The 12,768-nt window shown below is 38.9% G+C and overlaps 1 protein-coding gene across 17 annotated transcripts in view; it reads right to left on the bottom strand.

Moving 5' to 3' along the window:
* rims2a (regulating synaptic membrane exocytosis 2a) overlaps positions 1-12,768 on the bottom strand; it is a 202,097-nt gene that overhangs the window by 126,369 nt on the left and 62,960 nt on the right. For all 17 annotated transcript variants that reach the window (XM_065298730.2, XM_065298733.2, XM_065298723.2 and 14 more), the window contains one exon: positions 1,987-2,807. In XM_065298730.2, coding sequence (XP_065154802.1) covers positions 1,987-2,807 — 821 coding nt within the window. The remainder of the gene's footprint in view (positions 1-1,986; positions 2,808-12,768) is intronic.

Here is a 12,768-nt window from a genome sequence, read left to right as displayed (position 1 = left end):
ATTAGTGATGCACCGATGTATCGGCCGCCGATATTTATCGGCCGATTTTTTCTGAATTTGGAACCATCGACATATCGGCAATAGCACGAGAAAGGCAGATACCGATTGTTTATTAATTAACTGCATAAAGAAATCCATTATATGTAAAAAAAAAAATGAGTTAATATTGTTAATAAAATAAATGCTGAATAGCAAAAACCACCTTTGAAGGTTGTCATGCTGTCTTATTATATTTGTTTTAGCTTATTTTGTGCCTCTCTTATTAGGTTGGTCAGTTGAATGTTAATTAGATAAATCCATGTTCAGTAAAAATTATTTGATGCAGAAATTATCTAGCTAATAGACCAACTGTAAAGTATTGTATACAGGTGTTTAATATCGGTATCGGCATCGGTATTGGACAGAAGTTGTCTGTTTAAATCGGTATCGGTATCGGCCCAAAAAATCCTATCGGTGCATCCCTAGTAGCTATTTATGAAAAAAATGTTCAGGACATTCTTGCGGTACTGGGTCGTGACCCGATGGTTGGAGATCTCTGGTTTAATCTACATCAACGTGTCATATTTTCTAAAATAAATAAAAAATTTTCTGGTTCCATATTTATTAAAATAAGTCATAATCTCATCATTATGGCCGTGTGGCGCGTGCCCGTTCGCGGTGTGAAGCGTGTCAACGCTATTCTCTGACATGCTCTTGACGTCCTTTTGTGCAGCCATTTTTTTTTTTTGGACAACCTAGTTAAGGCGGTAGGGTTTTCCAGCTTAGGCGGGCTGCCCGAACTGCAAAGTGCTGCGGGAAACCCTGGAATTGACTCGCTTTTGGTGCCAAAGTAAATGAATTGCAGTTTAAGTCACTACTGTATTGGCTTCATCAGAGAGATCGGAAGGTTGGCCTTCGATTGGGACACAGCTAACGAGTCATGCTGAAACACTCTCTGCTTACTCTCTGAGAAGTCCCACCATACATTCACACACACACTTAACTCTTTCCCTGCCATTGAGGAGTTAACTCGCTTCCCTGCCTATGACAAGTTTTTCCGGCAATCTGTATTCCTGCTATTATCCACCAGGTGGCGCTCTTACCCAACTTATAAAACCCAAAAGCAACCCCTTAGGGCAAACAGTAAGAACTCTTTGATCATCGCCCTGAATCTGATATATCAAAAGTCCTATAAAAATCCAATTATCAAAATTTGGTATTTTTGAAGAAATTTATGAAGATGAAATCTGACGCATTTAGCTTCAGTGTTAAAACTAATACAACTATAAATTAGTTCATTTTTGAAACTGTGTGTGAACTAGTTCAAAATTTTGAAATATGAACTGAACTAGTTAATTTTAAAATTTGTAAACTGTGAACTGAACTAGTTCATGTAGAAAGTGAACTTTCCCAACACTGTCTGGAAGGCATTAAACTTTTGTGAAAAATGCTAGCGCTGGCTGGCAACTTTTTTAAAAAACGCTGGCGGGGAAAGAGTTAAACATTGACACCTGCTGAAATAAGCACTTTCTGCTCACTCTTTATGAAACCATACACTCACAATGAAACTTTCTGCTTACTCTATGAGAAATCATACCATGCACACAAACACTTAAAAATGACAAATGCTAAAAGAAGCATTTCTGTTCACTCCCTGAGAAATCACACCATACACACACTGTGGGGAGGTGAGATAAGCATTAATCAGGGGTTATCTTCTTAACATTTATTTGAAATATTACGAACAAAAGACAAAAACAAGCAATGCAGTGCCATAAGACAGTATTTTCTCAAGAAGAAATTGCATTTAACAGTTCTCACAGAAATAAATGATGTGTGTTTCCCTGACCTACTTCTATTTATCTTGGTCTAAGGCCATGTGGCCACTGCAAAGTGCAAAGTTTTGGAAGCACCAACCACATTTAAATAACAAAACCTGCTAGCACTGACGCTACTTTGCAAGAACATGTGCTAAATAAATATAAATGATAATCATAGAAACATTACCTTTTTCGCTAACGGATTCACTCTCGATCTCCACGTCCTCGCAGCTGGTGTACTCGGGTGTAGTGGCCAGTTCCTCCTCTGAGCTGCTCAGGGACACCTGTCTCATTTTGCCACCCCTCTTGGACTTGTGTGGTTTGGGCGGTGGCGGCCTGACCGACTCCGATTGGTCCGAACTGAGCGAGTCGTTCCGCAACATGCTTTCCACCTTCTCTCGTTTATTCTTCCGTACGGCTGAGACGGGATCTAGGTGCTGCTGTCTATTAAGGGAGTCCATACCCGGTGGACTGTGGTTGGACCTCCGCTGCGTGTGTCCGGGGCCTTGTGAGTAGCGAGGTCCACGCAGGGGCCCGAGAGGCTCGTCCATCTCCGTGTAAGCAAGGGATACATCGCTATGGCGCCGTTCGTGCCTAAAGCGCGACACTTCCGCGTGCATGCGCATCTGTTCCTCGTAGGGTTGCGGCTTGACCGGGTAGCGGGCCAGGTTCGGGTCGCTACGGTAACGGTTCTGGTACTCCTCTTGCCGCTTGCGCTGTAGCTCGTGTTCGCTGAGGGGCGGGCCGTCGGGCAGGAAACCAGGTTCAGGCGGATACTCTTCCTGAGAGTGCCATCCGCCCCGTTGAGCACGGTATGCCCCCCGCGCTACCTCTGCGTCCTCGTAGGTGCGACCGTAACCTCCTCGACATTGCCGCTCTCCGGCCCCGTAGTCAGACGGCGATCGTGGCATGCCGCCCTGCCCTGGGGCATACTGTGAACGCTCCGCTTTTTCCTCCCTTTGGTCGTATTTTTGGTTTGGATCCCTGGTTGCAGATGGGCTTCTTTTCCTGTAAGTCAACGAAAACGGCAACGTTTTTAATACAATATCGGAGGATAATGTCAAACCTGCTGGCTAGTTACTAACCAAAACATTGACATGAAGCATTTCTTGTTTTATTGCCTCCCTATGACAAATCACTTTATGTTTTTCCTACTCTTTGTAAGTTGCTTTGAATAAAAGCATCTGATAAATGAATAAATATAAATGTTCCCTGGGATTCAGACCCACAACCTCCCTGCTGCTAATGCAATATTAATATATCTTGAATTTTTTTGCAATGCGACCTGCAGATCCAGCCTGAAACAAAGCCAATGGTCTTTTTATGGGATATGAAACTGTATATATCCGCATTGTTAGTCTGCTTTCTAAAGGGCTGTAGAGATCTGTGTGCCGTTTCTGAGAATATACATGTACTGACTGATTAATGATGGTCTCTCATGTGTCCCCTGGGCTCTGCTCAGGGGTTTTACTATGGCCGGCGCGTCCCTGCTGCATTATTCAACAGCAACCGGACACAGCCGGTGCCCTCCGTCATTCATAAACCCGGAGCAAAGCAGCGCTCTGTGCGTATTTGTGTGCACTGCCAGTTTAATGAACGGCAAATACGAATTAATCGTGCAGGGTCTGTCTCTGTGTGTAAAATAAATGCGTTAATGACTTGATGTTGCATAAGTATTTCCTGAAATAACCCGACATCTACTGGTCCCTCTGCGATAACAGTTTTGTCACGATTCTCTCACTCATTTCAGTTTGCAAGCGCAGGTGGGAAGGCGGGGCAATCAAACGAGGCTCCCAATGACTCAGTGTTTTCTTTTTTCTGATTGGTTCAAAAACGCATTCCTTATTCATTCATATTTGCCATTCGTGAAACTGTTTTCCAACTTGCAATGATTTTGGCAGTGTTTCAATGCAAAAATGGTGCCAAAAGTGTAAGTGCGGAAAAACTGAGGTCAGATGAATACAGGTCATACCATTTTAGCGTAAATATAAATTTTTTGTTACGATTAACAGTACAATGTGTCAAAACTTGTTTTTTACACTTGAAACTGGATATACACCATTATAAAACACCTTTATTTGATGCTTGCAATGTCACGTATATTCTCACAAATGTTTTCCTGTGCATGCACTGTTTAAGGGGTCATAAAAATACATCATAAATCTAGCATTCAGCTTTGCTTTGTGTAATACTTAAGGGGGGTCGCACACCGGATGCGCAGCTCACCGCTAGGTCAAGTCCATCTAGGACAACTCAGAGGTATCGTAAACCAGAAGTGCACATTAAATTTCGCGAGCTTAGTCAGATAGCGTCTACTTCTAAATGCAAAATATACGTTAGCAGCCAATGTTAATCGTTTATGATTTGGGACAAATATGATGTTATTTAATGTCAAACTATGTGAGTGGTGCTCTGTGTCGCGACAGGTATTTGAGCAACTTCCTGAGTCAAAGCTGGGCGCCTCAGCATACTGTTTTCGACCCCCTTTAGGCAGTGGCGGCCGGTGACTTCATTTTCGAGGGCGCTGGATGCAAAGTTTGTCACAACATGTATGTAGCCCGTCATGTGTGTGGTTCGTAATTTTAAAATGTGTGTTCGGCGCATGGAGTGATCCTGTATGCAACACGTGTCTTGTCAAAATAAGGCTTGCTGCAGACGCGTCTAAAGCGTTTATGACAAAAGAGATGCTCGCATAATCTCATGCATAATCAGAGGTTAGTGTTAAGTGAGTGTCTTGCGTGTATTTTGTTAACGTGAGCATCTCTTTTATCTTAAACGTTTTTGACGCGTGTGCAGTAGGCACTTATTTTGACTATCACGTGATGCACATGGTTCACATGATGCAACAAACACATATTTTGAAAACACGAGCAACACACATGACACTCCGAACACTTATTTTGAATTGGCGCCCCTCGGATGAGCATTCTCGAGCCGCCACTGTGCTTAGGTTAAAAAACACACTCAAAACACCATTGTGGTTATTTTGTTACTTAAATTCAATTTTTTTGAATTTGAAATTGATTTTAATTTTCTAAATCTTTCACTATCATGCACGCACAGAACTGATGCTCACATGGGAAAGAAATAAATCAGATGTAAGTGGGTCAGTTTTCTACACTGCCTGTATTCATACAGCTTTCACATCCATACAGCAGCAATGAGACAAAACTGAATAAGTTAGTGTGCATTTATCATTAATGCTACATAATGTGACCTGCGCAATAGTATAAATCTGTCGGCCCACACACAGAACACAGCTGTATTGCCCAGATGTGCTTCACATGAGCCAGGTGGTTTTAGTGATTACGTGAGCATCCAATGCTCTTCAGACGCTCATAAACTGGTAGATGATGCTCTTAATCCTGCTGCTGGGGAAACACATTTTGTATGTCTCTCTTATGGGGACTGTTTGTTGATATGGTTGTTCAGATATGTGACCCTGCCTGTGAAAACTCAGTATTTTTTTCTACATAAAATCATCCTGCAAAGAACATTGTGTAAAATATAATCTTGATATCTTTAATATTGACTAAGTAAGATCATGTGAAAACAATAAGTGAAATGAAATGCTGATGCTCCTGATCTTATAATTGGATTCCATCAATTTGGGATTTTAGAGCAAATATTTGGACAATGAGATTAATATTTAGGGCCAGATTTACTAAACACAGCAAAGTAGCGTGAGACAGGACTGGCTAATTGTTAGTCATGAGTCACGACTAATCGTTTGCGAAATAAAAGTTTTTGTTTACATAATATATCTACATAATATAATACACATAATATTGTATAATATATTATTTTTATTATTGTACTGTGTATAATAATTATGTATATATATACATAATTATTATACACAGTACAATAATACAAATTATATATATATATATATATATATATATATATATATATATATATATATATATATATATATATATACAAAAAAGCATGTATAATTTTGAGAAAAAATATATTTATATAAAAATATGTACATAATATAAATAATATAACATAATATAAATTATATTAATATAAAAATGTATATACTCTATGTTTTTAAATATATACATGCATGTGTGTGTATTTATATATACAAAATTATTATGCACAGTAAACCCACATATATTATGTAAATAAAATCTTTTATTCTGCAAACAATAAGTCGCGATTTATTGTTAGGCAGCCCGCAATTTCTGCGATGGGAGCACCGATGGGAGTGGAAATTTCAAAAATCTCATTTCCACAATGACCAACGAAATCTACCAAGAGCAGCGCAAATAAGCGAGTGTTTAAGTCATGCATTTTTAGCCTTTAATAATGCCACAATTAGACAAGTAAATTGACAAGTGCAAACCTTCGCAATTAATTTAAATACTCTCCTTCCATAAATTTTGCGTCTGAAAAGAAAACTCCTACAAATGCATAGGCCAATAAGGTCAGTCACAAAAACAACCGAGTCCACTAATTTTCCCTGCGTGTCTTTAGTAAATCCTGACATTTTTTTATGGCAAAAAAGGCGTTTGCGCTGGTGCAAGCTGTTAGTAAATCTGGCCCTTAATATCATCAAATGGCTGAAAAACTTTAAAATGTTTTTAGCTATACAATATCACCCAGCCTTTATGTGAAATTAAAGATCTCTCACTTGAACAAAATGAGTTGACTATTCAGATGAACAAGAGCGTGAGATTAAAAAGCAATCGAGGTGAAATCACGGCCCTCTGGGGACCCCTAAACAAAAGCAAACAGCGAAAAAGTGAATAACTGTAAGAACAAGTAAATGCCCCACGCACCTCCACGATCCAGATAAATCTTACTGAAACAACGTCACACAAACAAACAATAATAAAAAAGAATCCACTGCAAATGGGGTTAGGAAACAGAAATATGGTCCCAAATCCTTCCTGCAAGGGTCAATTCTGATGTTTGAAGTTTGTTTTCATACCCATCAAATCCTTCACTCTCACAAGCATGCAAATCCCACACAAAACAGATCATAAAAGTATCTGATGACAAAAATGCGAGTAGAAATATACTTGTATTTGTTTTGTAGCAGAGAAATGTTACGATTCCCTGAGCGTTCTCCCTGATCTGAATAACATCGCAGTGCCTGCTGACTTTAAAGCAGCCGCAAAGCATGCTGGGAGCCCTGAGCCCAAGGCAAAGCTGAAACAGGTTGTAACAGATGACCTGTGAGATGCTTCTCTGGGACGAAAGTGGCATTACATCCCTCGGCCCGCTGCTGATTGGTAGAGATTCAGACCAGAGGATTTTGATCTAATCTGGTGTAACTGTGTGTTCTCACAAAACAGCACAAATTTGAGCTTTTCTCTCTCATCCGGACTTATTTTATTTTTTATTTCCAAAAACGAGGACGATTATATTTGTAAATCTCTGCTCTGGACAAGAACAGACGGGTGCGTTTTAAAATGCAACAGCTTTAAGCAAACATTTCAAGACAAATCAAATATGTCTAAATCAAAATATGCATATATAAAAAAATATGCTAATGCAATGCTGTACCACTGAGCTATATATGAGCACCTGGCCCATGGTATATCATATGAAATATACCATGGCACCACAAAAATACCCTAAATACACTGCACAATATTGTTTTTGAATATGTACCATGGTATTACTTGAACTTGCAGTTCCACATAAATACCACAGTACTTCTTATTTTGTGAGTGTACCATGATATTCATAATTCAAAGTAGGTCAAAAGCTATCATGCTAAGAAGCAGAACAGTTGGTAACACGTTGGCACTCCGTCCCTGGCCCACTGTGAAACCTTTCAGAACAGACAGACACAGGAAGTCGCACAGCACTGCTTCCTGTCTGCACCCACAGTGATGTCAACGTCATTATTACTCCCTCTAAACACCACACAGACGGCCATGTGTCCCTATCACATACACCTGCTATACTTTAAAACAGCAAGATCCAGGCTAACCGAACACACCAATGAAGGACTTTAGCAGTGTGTAAAATAGGACAAACCCCTTTGGAGTTAAGAAGAAGAATCACTGCAGACTAGAAAACGACTCCTTTCCTCCACAGCTTCTTAAAAATGTGCATAAACACACACAGAAAAAATATGGGAACCCAGGATTTTCACTGAAAAGACTTAACGATTTAAGGGCAACCCTTTTTTTCAAAATTTTGCTGAATTTCAAAGTGATACTGTATGCATGTTACCAACTTTTCTAAATTATGTGATGAATATGTCATATATACAATAATGCTTTAAGCTCGCAAAACAATATTAAATTGACCTAAAAATAGCTAATTATATAATCTTTATCAGTGGCAGCCGGTGACTTATTTTTCGAGGAAGCACGATGTGAACCTCGTCACAACAAGTATTTAACCTGTCATGTGTGTGATCCGTCATTTCAATATGTGTTCGGCGCATTTCACGTAAACCATGGGTCTCCAACCTTTTTGTGAGCAAGGGCTACCACAAAGAATAAAACAATCTGGGGGTTAGGGCTGGGCGGTATGACGGTATGACGGTATATTCCATTACCGCGGAATAAAATGTCAGACGTAACAGATTTTTCTATTCCGTCTATTCCGCGGAATGCAAATAAGTGGGTGTGGCTAACTCTGCCCTCCAGCATGTTAGACTGACTGTGACCGAGAAACATGTAAAATAGTTCACTTATAAAAATGAACGAGCTATTTGTGTATTTTTTTATAATAAGTGCCAGTGAATCCACCGCAGGTCACGCAGCGAGACTCTTGTTTTGCTCGCTCTCGCGCGTTCTCTCTCTCCTCACGCAGCAGCAGGCCGGTCTCGCGTACAGAGGTCTCTCTAGGCAAGCGCAAGAAGCTGCGCCTGCGACGCCAAATAAAGAGTTCTTCTCGCACATAATGCTAATAGTTGTAAAGTTTTCTGAACTTTAAGCAAGCTAAGACAAAACTCGTGTTTATATCAGTGACACGTGTGCTGCTGGAGCGATGTAGTTTGACGCGCCATTTGCTTATACAAACATATTTGATCAAAGACGAGAAAGAGATGCAAATGTTAAGGTCTAATAGAAAGTAAAGGGCGTCAAGACCTTAAAACAAACTTTATGATCATCACATCATAGCACCTGTCACATTTATAATATCTAGAGCTTCTTCTCTCATATACAGGTATTTATCCTGTCTGTAGGTTTTTGCATATATTTATACCTGTTCATTTTACATATTGCATATGTTTAATGTAATGTATGCATAAATAAAAATACAATGAAGCCATACTATAGCTTCAATAGTCTATAAAATTAATAACTCAATTAAAAACAAGATTCTGTCTATCAAGACTTATCTGTTGTTATCTTCTGGGCATTTTCACTTTAACATTATTAACTTTAAATTGCTCATATTTTAAAACTGTGGTGAGCATTTAGTTAAAAGCTATAGTGAGTGGTGTATTTATGTACATTTTATCATCAAAAAACAATATAAACTGAAAAACATGTATACCGTGATATATTCCGTTCCGTGAAATAAAATGACTCATTCCGTGAAATAGATTTTTGGTCATTCCGCCCACCCCTACTGGGGGGGTTACTTTTTTTATAGTCTACTCTAAAAAAAATTGTTTTACTGGTTGATTTTATTTTATTTTACTTGTCAATATGGTTTAGTATTGTTTTAAATGTTAACATACGTAAACCAAGCCAAGCAAATATAAAAAATATGTAATAAATAAATATTACACGTGCGGGCACCACGTTGGAGACCACTGATGTAAACCATGTGCATCATGTGTCCTGTCAAAATAAGTTTAAGCTGCACACGCGTCTAAAGGGTTAATGATAAAAGTGATGCTTGAGTTTGCCTCGCTCATGTGTAATCAGAGTTTAGTGTTAAGTGAGTGTCTTGCAAGTATTTTGTGAACGTGAGCTTCTCTTTTTTTTCATAAACCCTTTTGAGGCGTGTGCAGCAGGCACGTATTTTGAAGAGACGCAGGATGCGCATGGTTTACATATTTTGCAATGACGGGCAACACTCCAAACACATATTTTGAATTCACACCCCTCTGAAGATCTTTATAAATCTTTCAAACATCAGAGCACACGCGTACTCATACATGCACAGGCACTTACATTTCTCCCTGCTATCAACATCAACCTAAAACTTTGACTATATAACTGAAATAATTAAAACATTCAGTTCTTGCAAATCACAGCAATATGCATACTGTATTTGCAAATTGGCATTTATTTTTGATGATTTCCATATATTGTGCAGCCCAATATTTACACCTCAGAAATAATTAAACCTCAAAAAAAAAAGGCTACTAACCAATGGCACAACATTGTATAATAAAATATGTTTTATTTAATTAAAATGTTTCGTTTTTGAATGTTTTTATCTGAAATTTTCTTGTGGGGGGCCACTAAGGGATGCACCGTGCACAAGGGGGGCCACATGCCAAAAAAGCTTGAGAACCACTGCTAGGTACTTAAAAGATGCACTATTTAAAAGGGTACCTATCATGCCCCACTGACAGATTTTTTTACACTTTTTAGTAAGTGTATAGGTAGGGACTTATTTTTATCCAGCAGGAATTGATTGGATCATGTAAAATGGGTGTTAGATACCAAAATGAATCCAAGTTGAAGGGGAGGGATTAAATAGAAGAGGATGTTTTATAGGCAAAGCATGTTGTTATATTTTAATGGTAAAAATCTTTTTAATGGGGACATTTCACAAGATTTTTTTTAAGATGACAAATAACTCTTTGGTGTCCCCAGAGTACGTATGTGAAGCTCCAGTTCAAAATACCATAAAATAATTTATTATAGCATGTTCAAATTTACACTTTGTAGGTGTGAGCAAAAACCACTTTGTGGGTGTCCTTTTAAATGCAAATGAGCTGATCTCTGCACTAAATGACAGTGCTGTGGTTGGATAGTGCAGATTAAGAGGCGGTATTATCCCCTTCTGACATCACGGGGGGGTCAAATTTCAACTTATTTTTTTCACATGCTTGCAGAGAATGGTTTACCAAAACTAAGTTACTGAGTTCTTCACATTTTCTAGGTTGATAAATGCACTGGTGACCCAATTATAGCACTTAAAGGAAAACACGACTGTTTTTCAATATTTTACTATGTTCTTACTTCAACTTAGACAAATACATACCTATCTTTTTTCAATGAGTGCAATTTTAATCTTTGTACAGCATTTCTTGAATGTGTTAGCATTTAGCCTAGCCCCATTCATTCCTTAGGATCCAAACAGGGATGAATTTAGAAGCCACCAAACACTTCCATGTTTTCCCTATTGAAAGACTGTTACATGTAGTTACACGAGTAAGTATGGTGGCACAAAATAAAACTTTTGTTTGGAGCCATATGAATGAATGGGGCTAGGCTAAATGCTAACACATTCAAGAAGCGCTGTACAAATTAAAGTGCACACATTGAAAAAATGTAGGTATGTATTAATTCATCTAAGTTGAGGTAAGAACATAGTAAAATATTGAAAAACTGTGGTGTTTTCCTTTAAACATGGAAAAAGTCAGATTTTCATGATATGCCCCCTTTAAATCATTCACAATAAATTATATAACACTGTGCACTTATAGAATATAAATGTATAGATTATAGGCCTATTTAATTAAATTTAAACCTCTACTGTTTGGTTTATTTCTTATACATACAGTACATACAGAATTCTGTATTAGAAAAACATGAAACAGCACAACAAACACCCTAAACCAGGGTTATACCCCACAGACAAACTGTGTGTTATTATCTTTATTGGCGTAAGCTGTGGTGGCTCACACACATCAGGCAAAACCCATTTCAGAGAAACACTACAGCTGGCGAGCTGAGCGATCAGCACCAACGGCCTGCAATTAACACGGCGTGCTGCTCATTGGGCCCAGGAGGAAATAAACAGGTTTGGAAGTGAAGTACGTCCAGCCCGAGCCACATCAGAGCACGTCTTTCCCATAAAGATCAATCAAAGTGCATCGACCCGTCTCACACAAACTGACCGACTGACAGACCGGCTCTGACACAGCAGTCAAGCCAACCTGGAAAGATTTTACAAGTTTACGAACATGTTTCTTTCACAGATAAACACCTAAATCTGCTTAAGCCTATACAGTACCAAATTTGCATGCACCTTTACTATGATTTTCCGCACTTTAAAATAATATTAACTGTTATGTAGGAGTTTTGAAAATAAGGTTTTGAGAGCAAAAAGAGAAAGAGCAGTGTAATATAATATTGTTCTGAACTAACGCTTTAAAAAGCAGCGTCTGATGTTTGTTGACTTACTCATAACCGAAAATCATCTGAGCTTTAGGACAGCACTTTCCCTCCAGTCATAAAAACTATTACACCGACACACACAGCTTCTCACTCATCTCGCCGTATCTGCCAACTATGCATTTTTCATCGCGGCACACGAGTTGAGTTTTAGATGAATGACAGCTGCAGTCATGCAGCAGGAGGATGTCTGGCCGTGGAGATTGTGAAGGAAGGGTGAAAATCCAGCAGGGGAGCACACTTTAATAATCCAACTTCCAAAAACAACCCCCGTAAGACCAGCACTCCACGACAAACTCTCTCACTGACTCGATGGGTTATAAACTAGCTGACGCGGTGTGTCAATCTTGTGCCTTGCTATTTCTTTTCAATGGAAGCAGAGCTGGGGGACGGAGCTAAAATATTTTTAGCCTTTTCAAAAAAAAAATTATGTTTATGAAATGTCGATTTATATCAAATGTTAAAGGGGACATATCATGAAATCTGACTTTTTTCATGTCTGAGTGCTATGATTGGGACTCCCCAGTGCTTGTATCAACCTAGAAAATGTGAAAGAGATCAACCCAGTAACTTAGTTTTGCTAAGCCATTCTCTGCAATCATGTGAAAAAAAGGGCATTGAAATTTTGGCTCCCCTTGTGATGTCAGAAGGGGATAATACTGCCCCTGAACCTGCACTATCCAACC

This window comes from Paramisgurnus dabryanus, chromosome 13 (genome assembly GCF_030506205.2).
Source record: "Paramisgurnus dabryanus chromosome 13, PD_genome_1.1, whole genome shotgun sequence".
Taxonomy (NCBI): Eukaryota; Metazoa; Chordata; class Actinopteri; order Cypriniformes; family Cobitidae; genus Paramisgurnus; species Paramisgurnus dabryanus.
The sequence above is the reverse complement of the archived record's forward strand: the minus strand, read 5'-3'. Positions and strand labels throughout refer to the sequence as shown.